The sequence below is a fragment of the Labeo rohita genome, chromosome 20 (assembly GCF_022985175.1).
Source record: "Labeo rohita strain BAU-BD-2019 chromosome 20, IGBB_LRoh.1.0, whole genome shotgun sequence".
In the NCBI taxonomy this organism is placed as follows: Eukaryota; Metazoa; Chordata; class Actinopteri; order Cypriniformes; family Cyprinidae; genus Labeo; species Labeo rohita.
The window spans coordinates 20,162,225-20,174,347 of NC_066888.1; the positions used below are offsets into that span (position 1 = coordinate 20,162,225).

At 35.5% G+C, this 12,123-nt stretch overlaps 1 protein-coding gene across 1 annotated transcript; it reads right to left on the minus strand.

Annotated features, from left to right (window-relative positions):
- Window positions 1-29: 29 nt before the first annotated feature.
- Window positions 30-11,080, minus strand: hpcal1 (hippocalcin-like 1). The gene is made up of 4 exons (XM_051138592.1): window positions 10,631-11,080; window positions 4,120-4,539; window positions 3,496-3,601; window positions 30-1,880 (listed from the first exon to the last, which is right to left on the minus strand). Exons 2-4 carry the CDS (start codon window positions 4,495-4,497, stop codon window positions 1,783-1,785), a joined length of 582 nt encoding a protein of 193 aa, XP_050994549.1. The 5' UTR covers window positions 4,498-4,539; window positions 10,631-11,080; the 3' UTR covers window positions 30-1,782.
- Window positions 11,081-12,123: the final 1,043 nt, after the last annotated feature.

The following is a 12,123-nucleotide window of genomic DNA, read 5'->3' on the forward strand; positions in this document are numbered from 1 at the left end:
TTATTATGAACGCTTATTTACAACACTGGTGGCCTATGAATCAGTGGTTTATTGAGAATTCATGCAGACACATACACTGTAAAGATACAACATTTAGATTCGCACTGATGCTTTGGCTTCACAAAAATATGGCTGGACATCCCATTCCCAGCTGCAATTTAACGTTCGTCAACCGTCATTCCTTACAGCACAATTAACACTATACAAAATTAGAAATGACTCGTAAATCTATATATCTATATATATAATATGTATCCAGTACAAATATTCGTTTTGGCATTTCACTTCAACAGTCATTTTACAGAGAAAAAAAATTCTAAGGGAGCACTGAGATACCACACATGCAAAAGAGCAAATTAAGAGCAATATCCAATAAAACAATGTTTCCATTAACAAAGAGCTTGAAGAGACTATATTTGACATGAAGTGTTACTTATCCAAATCATCTGTACTGTACATGTTGACACTGGACTGGTGAAAGGACAAATAGAAACTAACCACCTGTCTGCCATTCTATCTGCTCCATATGTCCACACACACACAACAGCGTTCAAATATTCATGAGCAGCCTAAAGGCTGATGGCTGCTGTTTTTTTACCTTCAGGGAAGAAATGGCTGTTAAAAGTCTGACTGTATGCTTGGTACCTTGAATGCAGAAAACAATTATGGATGATTCGACTGCCCATTAAAAGAGTTTATCAATGCACATTATAATTCAAATCATTCTCTGACCTCCTGAGAAAAAAATTCAAAATTTTAAATCTAAATGCTACATTTGAACTCAAAATACATGGAAATGAAACCCCACTTTTTGTTCAAAAGTTTGGTTTCAGTAAGAAACCATGGTAAGAAAATATGGTAAAACAAGTATTCTTGTGATATATCTTTTTAACATTTTTAAATAATTGTTTTCTCTTTTAATATATTTTAAAATATCTCACCTGTGATGGCAAAGCATAATTTCAGTGGCCATTACTCCAGTCTTCAGTGTCACATGGTCCTTCAAACCCACTAATTTGATGCTTGAGCAACATATTTTATCCATGTTGAAAACAACACCAAAATATTGGCATGTTCTGTTACCCACTTAAAGAAGCAATACTTTCCTTTTAAAATCAAGTAGAACACACAGTCTGACTTTTCAATTGGCAGGATAGCAGGCCGCTCTGAATGCAGCTAGACCACCTGATGTATAAAACCCGACATTAAATCAAAAATCACCTAGTATGAATACTATGTATACTAAGACATGCTAAAAGCATGCAAATAGTGCTCTGGAGATATCTGAGACAGATTTTTGGAATGAATGCAAAACAAATGGAATATTTACAAACAAAACATCATCTCTAGGAACTTGCATGTGGTACTGACTAGTCATTTACCGCTTTGAGTGGAATGCAAACAATCGTGAAAATAGAATTCTAAATAGGTCATCGCTTAATGAAGTCACTTCATAATTTAACATATTCATTCTAGAGAGCATTTGAGTGGATAAAAATCTGCAATGCAGTGTAATGCAACCAATAATCCGAAGAGTACGTTTTAAAATATAAATATCTGAATTCTGACAAATGTTTCAAGGGTTCTTTAGAATTCTGACCAGGCCTAGATATTATGACCAAAACAGGCCGGAATACTGATGAAACAGGTAACCACCCATTAACAAAAAACTTTTTTTTTTAACGCACGTAATTTCATTTATAACGCAAACTAACTTTGCAAAATTTGCCTTTTCAGTGTGCATGTGAGTGGTTTCCTGTCAGCTGCTTTTAAGATCTGTATTTATAACTGTCGAGAGGTGCTTTGGTCAGACTGCAATAGTCTGACAATAGAAGGGTCACTCTTGGCACCTTTGATGAATTCCTCCAGAGACAGTCTGCCTATAAATGTGAAAAACAACAACAAAAAGGTTATTTCACCCATTTCCAAGATCAACATCTGAGTGGTGCAAAATTTGATGAAATATCCTAGAACTCAAGTGATTAGAACTCAAGACAAGATTCTCATGTCTTTCTTTCTGAAAAGAAATTAAGGTTTTGGAGGAAAACATTCTAGGATTTTTCTCCATATAGTGGACTTCAATGGGGATCAATGTGTTAAAGGTCCAAAATGCAGTTTCAGTGCAGCTTCAAAGAGCTCTGCACAATCCCAGCTAAGAAATAAGGGTCTTATCTAGCAAAACGATCTGTCATTTTCTAACCACAAATGCGACTTGCACATCTATGACTTGTCACAAGTTACAAGTGGTTAGTTCTTCGTCTCACGTTCAGAAAGGTACGATAGGGTGAAAAACGCTATCTCATTTTTGTAAAGGGCGTTTAACTTTCTTTGCACATTCGCTTTGTAAACACTGGGCCGGTGCTTCCGCCTACGACATGCGTGACCTTTCCAACGTGACTACATAATGCGTGAGGTCGAGCTAGTGCAAGATGAGCATTTTTGGTTAAAAAGTATATCATTTTTTTTGTTTGTTTTTTTTGTTTTGTTTTTTTAGAAAATGACTGATCGTTTTGCAAGATAAGGCCCTTATTTCTCATCTGGCATCATGTAGAGTCCTTCGAAGCTGCATTAAAACTAATTTGGACTTTTAACCCCTTTGAAGTCCACTATATGTAGAAAAATCCTGGAATGTTTTCCTCAAAAACTGTCATTTCTTTTTGACTGAAGAAAGAAAGACATGAACATCTTGGATGACATAGAGCTGCGAAAACTCCAAGAAATTTTTGTGCAAGTGAACTAATCCTTTAAATGAATCCTAAATAAAGCTTATTGGTTTATCTGTGTGTAAGATGTTGCCATGGACACTGTGAAAAAAATTTCTAAATTTGTATTTTTGCCTTGTTTTCCAGATCTAAACATCTTAAAACAAGTTAAATTTACTTTAGTTACATAAGACAGTTTGGCTTGGCTTAATAAAAACCTATTTGGGAACCAAGTAAGAAAAATAAACTTGTTGAAATTCTGACTATTTGACAATGTATATGTATGTATATGTAATTATACATATATATATATATATATATATAAGGGCTGTCAAACGATTAATGGCATACAAAATAGAGTTTGCCTAATTTATGTGTGTGTACTGTGTGTAATTATTATGTATATATAAATACACACAAATTAATGTATATATTTAAGAGAAATATGTTATTTATGTACAAAATATTTTTATTTATATATAAAGTCTATAAAATTATAATAAATACATATACTTGTAAATATTTCTTAAAAATATACATAAATGTGCTTGTATTTATATATGCATAATAATTACACACATATATTAGGCAAACTCAAACTTTTATTTTGCATGCCAATAATAGCAATTAATCGTTTGCCATATATATATATATATATATATATATTTATTTATTTTTTTTAAGTTTTTTCCCTTCTTCTCCAAGTGCAGTTTCTATGACATTCTGTGTGGTTCAACTTAAGAGTCCATATAAATATTAACAGTGAGTGGGAGACAGATCTCAAGAGGCGTACCATCGTTGTCCGTATCCATCTGTCGGAATATCTTATCTGTGCGTTTCTCCGGCGTCGACTCATCCTCAGGCATCTTCATCACAGACGACACCATTTTATAAATCGCCTGTGAAGATTAATGTAACTGTGTGTCAAAGCATATGGTAGTTTGTCGTCACATGCAAAGGCTTCGGTTTTCAGCAGCAACAAGTTTGATAAGACTGCCTAAAGTTCCATAATGCAGCTGTCACTTAACGCTTCATATCAGCGTAATCAATGCAAATGATCACAAGCTCATTTCTCAGCCAGACGCATTTAATGTCACTTTCAGATATTGTTTTATAACGTGTCCTCGGTCGCAGGTGTAAAAGAGCCATCTACGTTATTAACATGGAGAGTCAACAGACCCTTTGAAGTAGCGAACAAAGCCTTTGTGTTTGGCCACCGTTTGTGGCAAGACCATATGGCCTGTGGAACACTTGATTGAGGAGATCTGTTTATTCAGGAGGTCTGTATCACCAAACATTAGACTGAGCCAATATTGATGTGGAACAAGCTGCTCTGAAAACAATGACTCGACGGGTAAAATACAGAAATGCAAATGAAACCAAAAGGAAGGGAAGTACTAAAGAAAAACGACCTCACCTGTACGATCTCCAGCATTTCAGCTCGGCTGATGTATCCGTTGCCGTCCAGATCGTACATGCTGAAGGCCCAGCGGAGCTTCTGCTCTAGGCCTCCGCGTGAGGTCACGCTCAGAGCGATGATGAACTCCCGGAAGTCGATGGTGGCGTCGCCGTTGGTGTCGAAGGTGCGGAAGACGTGCTCCGCGAACTTCGAAGCGTCACCGTAGGGAAAGAAATTGGCGTAGATCTTCTTGAATTCCTCTACCGTTAGGTGGCCAGACGGGCAGTCCTTCAGGAAGCCGCGGTACCACTCCTGCAGCTCGTGGTCTGTGAACTCTGTGTTCTCCCGCAGGTCATTGAGGACCTCGGGTCGCAACTTGCTGTTCTGTTTACCCATGACGAAACTCTCTCACAGACGATTCCCAGGTCCTTGCTGCTCCTGTCAGCACAAACACACAAAAAAGCAGTTACTTAGCTATTTTAAACTCAAACTTAGCCTCTTTTATACTTTCTACCCAAGCCACAATAAAGAGATTCACATTTCCTCTGCCAGATGTAGGTTTCGGAATAATGGAAAACGTGTTACCCTTCCAAACCGAGGGAGTGGATCGTGGTATCCATGGAAACCATTTAATATCTTGTTAAGGTGAGAATTTATTGACTCCTTTGCAGTGGGGTAAAGGGGGAGGGCAGTGAGCTGCATTCAGGGAGGCTAATATGAGGGCATAACTGTCACCAGACCCCCTTAGCAACAATCAAGTCGGCGTGGGTTACCAGGGAGATGATGAAGAGATGTGTTTTTTTGCATGTGTGTGGGTAATTTGGAACGGTTGGTGTGTCTTACTGTACATGAGCCTGTGCTCGCGGCGTTAAGAGGGGGCAGAGTGTGAGGCACTGCTCGTTCTATTTAAACAAATCATATAAAGACCACATAAACGGTGAGGTGGCAGGGATGTGAAATTTAACGATAGGTTATGTAAGCTACGTGACCATATGCACTCACTCTCATATTCACGCTCTTTCTACTACTGCTTCTTCCTACAGTCTTCCGTGTATCTGTTCATATTCCTTTCTAAATCTGACTTGTTTACAGTATTAAGGTCAATAATTGTATATAATTTATATTATATAGAAATAAAAAAAGGTTCTATATAAATCTAACATATTTTTCCTTAATATATACGTGTATTTATATATACTTAAAAAAAAATATATATATATATATAGTACACACACATATAGTATGTAAACAAACTTCTATTTCGAATGTGATTAATCGCAATTAATCATTTTGCAGCCCTACTTGACAATCTTTTATATCTTAGAAAAGAGAATTTTTGTATCCAAAAAAAAAAAATTGAACTACTACTGTGAAATGATTAATCGCGATTAATCACATCCAAAATTAACGTTTTAGTTTGCATAATATATGTGTCTACTGTTAATGTTTATGACACACACATACAGTATATATTTTGAAAATATTTACATGTATATATTTATATTAATATCATTTATATTACATTTAAATATATTTAATATATAAACATAACACTTTTTCTATACATGCATGTGTGTGTATAATACATAATTAATATACACAGTACACACACACATATTATGTAAACAATACCTTTTATTTTGGATACGATTAATCGCGATTTGAACAAAACCACCAGTACAAACATCCAGAAAAAAATTATATGATTAACCTTGCAGAACATAGTCACATGAAAAAGTACAATAGAAAGTATAATGAAACGATTAAAATGGAATCCAGAAAATTAATTAAAAACAGAATTTGGTAAAAATAAAACATATAAATAAATAAAATGTATTTCAGAGGCCTTAAAAATTTAATATTTGTTAAATTGTTAATAAATTGCTATGAAATTGTGTAAGTTTCATGATTTCAATTAATTGGACATGCTTTTTTTAAATTTAACCATTAAAACAGAGTCTAGAAAAAATCAAACAGAAAAAATGGAATGTAGAAAAAAATGGAAACAATGGAATTTGGAGGAAAAAAAATCGGAAATTGGACGGGGGGAACAAACCTCATAAAGCCCTACTTGACAATCGTTTATATCTTAGAAAAAATGATTTTTGTATCCTAAAAAAAAATTTGAACTAGTTCTGTCAAACGATTAATCACAATTAATCGTGATAAATTGTTTACAAAATACAAGTTTTTATTTACAAAACTTATATGTGTGTATACTGTGTATATTTATTATGTTTATATAAATACAATGATGATTAATAAATATAAATAGAAATAAATAGCATCATAATTTTTTAGCTAAATTGTATGCAAACTTTTACTTGAGAGTTACATTAGATGACATTTTATAATTTATATTTTCAAAACTATGTGAAATTAACATGAACATGAAGAGTATATTTTTCAAATCTTGGAACTTAAACTAGGTTTTAAAAAGATCATTGGCTACTATCAGACCTCTGCAAAAATATATCTTCAGGCAAGCATCTTTCTTTCCAGTGTAGCAGGATGTCCTACTTTAGCTCACAAGCTCCTGGTTTCAAGACTGCAGGGTGGCAAGTGAGATCATGGCTCATTATAGATATAAATTGGTGTTCCTGTGACTAAAATACCTTCTGCCATCTATCTCGTGCTGCATCCAGAGAGCAACACTGCGACAGATTCCCCCCCAAATAAAAAACTCATGATTTACTGAGTTACTATGACCTAAAAACCTTTTTTTATTTTTCAAAGATGCTGTAAATATCTAAATATCTTAATTTTAGTTCAGCTACACTTTCTTAAGAACGTACTATCTTGGAAAGAAACAGAAATACATTTCTAGGCATTTAGACTTGATTCTCTAGACATGTCCACCTCTTCAGAAAACGGTTTTCCTCCGTTTGTCAGGGCCATCATAAAGGTGGCTCCTCCCTTGGCTCGAGTCACATGGGTGAAGCTACTGGCCTGGCAGCACGCAGGCACACAGACATAAACATGGGCGTAGCTTGCTGCTCCCTCCCTTTTTCCCGCAGACACTCACCAAGCCACAAGTAACCCAGAACTTTCCATTCTGAAGGAAAAAATGTAAGCTCATGCTGTCAAATGGAAAAAATATGAAAAAGTAGGGTCCCCACAGGCCCTGATCCAGCAGAAATAACAACATCACAGGGGGCACATATTTAGAGCTGAGAATCAGGCCCTCAAATTCATTCTCTGTGAAGAGGAACCAAAATGAAAGACGTGATGAGAGGAGTGAGGAGTCGAACGCAGCCCTCATTTTCCAAATGCTTGAAAAGCACTTTGCAAAAAAATTTAATCAGAACAGCGAAGTGTGAGACACATCTCCTCAAATGAATTGTGGGTGGAGAGCAGATGGTGTATTACTTTATGCTCCAGTACCTCATGATTCAAAAGCATCCTCTGCCATTTAAGTCACAAACCATAATGCTTTACAGGTGGTTTCACAACTGCCGTTTTTCTATAAATGATACAAGTGGCGCTCACACACCATAAAGAAAACTGGGGAAACCATAGAGCTTATGTCAACATCCCAAAAAATGACCTCATGCTTCTCATGTTACCTCATAACTAGCCAAAAATTTTTTAACTCTTACATCATTCTAATACTTCCATGTCAGTCATTCTGAACCTGTATGACCCGTATGATGCAAAAGGAGAAATTTACTGGCCATTTTTCACAAAGAATGGGAACTAAAGCCTTAAAAGATCATAAACGTAGTTTAAACAGTATGTTTTATATGGAAATGTTTTGTCTGAGCAATAGACCAAATTTTATCTTTTCGCTAAAGTCATAGAGAACAAGTCAGTTTAGCTGTTCTCGAGAACTGGATCAGACTGACTTGTTCAGTTTAATTTTGTGAATCGAATAAACAGATTCAATGAAAAGATCCAACTCAAAAGAACAATTTGCTCCCAAACAGGCTGAAATTGAAGTCTTTCACTTGTTATTCACTGATAATTTTAACATAGAGGATTAGTCAATTGAGCAGAACTTAAGAACAGCACAGACTGATTCATTTTTATTAGTCATGTGAACCAAATAAACTGATTCACTAAAAGATCCAACTCACTTGCTCAGAAATGACTGAAATCTAATCTTTTCACTTGTCGTGCACTGACAGTCTCAACATAAAGGAGCAGTCATTTGAGTTTAATATGTGAACTGAACCAGAATGACTGGTTCAGATTAGTTTTGTAAACCAAATAAACTGATTCACTGAAATCAGGCAGTCGTTTTTGCTCATGAACCATCATGAACAAGGCAAGCATGATGTCATCACTTACAGTAAACTGAAGCTATACTCACACAAAGCTATTGCACAGCTTTAGAAACTGCATTAGTCATATGGACTGCTTTTATGATCCTTTTAAAAGCTTGAAAGCTCCAGTTACCATTTATTTTAACTGCATAGAAAAAAAAAATGGCACATTCTTGAGTTTACAATTTTTCCAGAGGAAGTTATACAGGTTTGGAACGCCCTGAGAGAAAGAGTGAAATCATGACAGCGATTTCATTTTTGGGTGAACTATCCCTTTAAGGGTGAAAATAAGTTTGTAAATGTCAATCAATGTATGGAAAAAGACCAATACATACAGTTCAGACACACTTGCAGTGATATTTCATTTAGTAAAACTGTCTGTCCAGAAGAATAAATTAGCATTTGTTAGTTTAACATATTTTCTCTGTTTGTTCTAAATGCCAGTTTCTATTACACTGACCTCTGTTGCACTTTCCTCTCACCAAATATGTTACCTTTGCCTGCCATGTCTCTGAAGGGACTTTTCTGTCACAATAAGTCACAGCTTTTATATTGCATCGAATGACTAAACATTCCTCTATGATTTCCACACAAGCCCTAGTTTCCAGTTTCACTCCCAGTAGCCTTGGTTGCACAAACTTGCCTTTGTTACCCTTCTTCCTCTCATTAGAGTAGCCCCCATTATAACGCAGCCACTCTGGAAAACGTGAATGTTGTGTCTCGCCTCCAGATTCCACACACTCACGTGACGTGTATTTTTTCACAGTCCAGTGCGAAAAGCTATACAGTGTAACTATTGCCCTTAATTCATTTCCAGATAACAGCTTTCATTACACCCTTTTCAAATCAAACAAAAATATGAGCCCGGTTGCCATGTGCACGGATCAAATAGCCAACGTTACTTGGAAAGTGAGGGACACACTTTGTACACATCAGTGCAATTCAGCATGTAGTTGTACAGTATTCATCTTTGACCCATCATGCATAAAACATCACCTCAATTAACTGTGCATGTGTGTGTATGTGTGTGAGGCTCATTAAGCCTTTTATTCCCCAATGTGGCCTAACTAAAATGCATCCTGACAGGTGTCAAAAGATCAGTAGAACAGAAAACAGTTTTTCTGCTGCTCTGGTGGACCGTAAAATTACAGGAAAACAAACAATCCGCTTGTACCCTCGTTTGCGAACTCAGGGTATTTTTACCCGAAATAGCTTGCCGCTAAATGTAATGATGTCAAAAGGTCATCCAATACATTTCCCGAGGAGGATGAATTTCCTAGAAACAATTTTACACATTCCGTTGGTATTTACCAGAACCAGAATAGAACTAGAGATGGAAATGAAAATGTAATGTTGACAACGGTTCCGGTTTGTTCTGACATTGACGGCAGGCTGGCAAGTATGCCACTGAGATGATTGCAAGGCATCATGGAGAGACTTGATTGGAAAAGTGGGAAATCGACCGCTTACTCCTGCTGTGAAGATCATGCTGTGACCCACAAGGTGATCATAATACAGGAGAAATTATGAATACAAATGGCAACTGAATTGGAAGAATAACTTATTGTTATCAGACCGTATTCAGACATTGCCATTGAAAAGCTGCACTGCAAATATTAATATAACATAAGGGAATTATCACAAGTGGTGTAATTATTATACACTCAGTTATATTTAGTAACTAACTTAATATATTCATATAGAAGTCACCTTAGGTTACACTTTATTTTAAGGTGTCCTTGTTACAGTGTAATTATACCTTAAAGTACTGAGTAATATTAATTAACTACATGTACTTACTATATGGTTAGGGTGAGAATTAGGGTTTGGCTAAGGGTTACTTGCATGTAATTATGCATCATCTATTGTTATTATAATAGTACGTACATGTAATGTGTAATAAGGACACCTTAAAATAAAGTGTTACCTCACTTTTCTGGGTGGAATCAGATGAATATGAAAGGATAAAACAGAGTCACTTAGCATCATAAGGTCAGTTTTCCTGGGCATTAAAAACAACCCAAACGATTTTTATGGCGTATATTTATAGAAATACAAAAATAACATAAGGTACCATTGTGAAAACCATCACAGATTGCTAAAATGAGACATTAAACCAGTACTGAGCCTGAACTTCATTGTTTTAGATGCTATAAAAAGCCATGTATTGCTTCTCATGGACCGCTATCATGTAAATAATAGGTTACAAACAGCGGCATATGATGAAAAAATAAATTAAAGGTTTAAAAAAGACATTAACTTACCTCTAAGAAACAGAACTGATATGTCCAGCAATTTGTCAGCTGTAGTCTTGGTCCGTCTGGTCCTGAAGAAGGAGTGTCCTCACCAAACTTTCAACATTTTCGCTGCATGAAAAAACTAACAGAAGCTTGTATATACAAACCAAAAACTAAATAAGGTATGGTTACACGTACCGGTCGATCCTGTAGACTAAAAGTTAGAATGTTGTTTTAATAAAAGCGAAGCAAGAAAGTTATAAATTGCAGAATATTCTACAGACTCCATAACATCTCAAAGGCGCACTTGAAACCTCATCATTGAGCGAGAGACCTGACACCACACACACAGCTCTGCTCCGCTGTCAATGGACGAGACCACCACTACACTGTAGGGGGGACTCGTGTATCTCAGAAAGGGATGTCAGTATTATATTTGAGAACGTTCACATTCTAAACGCATGTTTCATGTTGCGTTATGGTTGAAGACAAATAGTTAATAAATTATTAATTTCGTTCTAGCGAGAGTAAAAACCCCACGCTACTCTTTGGACGAGTCCGTACACTTCGAAGTAGAGCAGATTGCAATATACTGTAAAAAGAACAGTTCGCTAGCGGAAAAGAAAGCACGTACTTTTCTGCAGCTGGAAACTGCTGCATTGTCCTCGCTATTTCGCTTGTAAAACTTGCTTTTTGTCTTTAAAGATCCTTCTCTCTTTCTATTCTTCGTTACAAGAATTTCACTGGTAAAACAGAGGAAACGTTTGACAACATAAGCCTAATAGCTAAAATGTAAATGAAGTATATTTAAAATTAATAATAATATTATTGACTTTATTAACTGTAAATATTATTACAACCCCCCACCCCAAAAAAAAAATGAATGTCAAGTATTATTGTGGTAACTTTTTATTTTAGATTATATACATTTTATTTTATTTTATTTATTATTATTTATTATTATTATTATTATTATTATTATTATTATTATTATTATTAAATCAATATCCAATCACTGCATACTACCTTGGCGTGAAATGACTCCGCTATCTCGCTTGGTACCTAATGACTCAATTTACCCCACATAACATCCTCCTATATTAAATATGGAATTTTATTTTAATATTCAGTTATGAGGTCTTACATGTTTTAATAGCTCAAACTGACCATCTGAACAACATTCCCAGACAAAATAATTTTTAGGCTATAATTTACAAAATTATAGCACTCGCAGGTTTGAGATGGAAAAGTCTGTTGGAATTATGTTCTATGTCTCCACCAGGAGGCAGCAGATGTTGCCTTGTGATTTCTCATGTAGCCCAAACTAAGCATACACAGCTTGTCATATTTCAATATTATGCTACTGTATATCTCTGTAAACAGATATTTTTCACAACATTCAGATACGTTCCAAAACAGATCTTTTTGAAAAGTTCTATATATGCGATTTCTGTTCTCTCCAAAAATTCATGTTATGATTTTGAAATGCAATGGGATTTATATTTTCTTCAATAAGGGCT

Excerpts from the sequence above, each read along its gene's own strand:
- hpcal1 (XM_051138592.1), bottom strand. The coding sequence starts at position 4,497 with ATGGGTAAACAGAACAGCAAGTTGCGACCCGAGGTCCTCAATGACCTG. Across the intron at positions 3,602-4,119 it reads AAATGCTGGAGATCGTACAG|GCGATTTATAAAATGGTGTC; the intron begins GTGAGGTCGTTT and ends TAATCTTCACAG. Across the intron at positions 1,881-3,495 it reads GATGGATACGGACAACGATG|GCAGACTGTCTCTGGAGGAA; the intron begins GTACGCCTCTTG and ends TCACATTTATAG.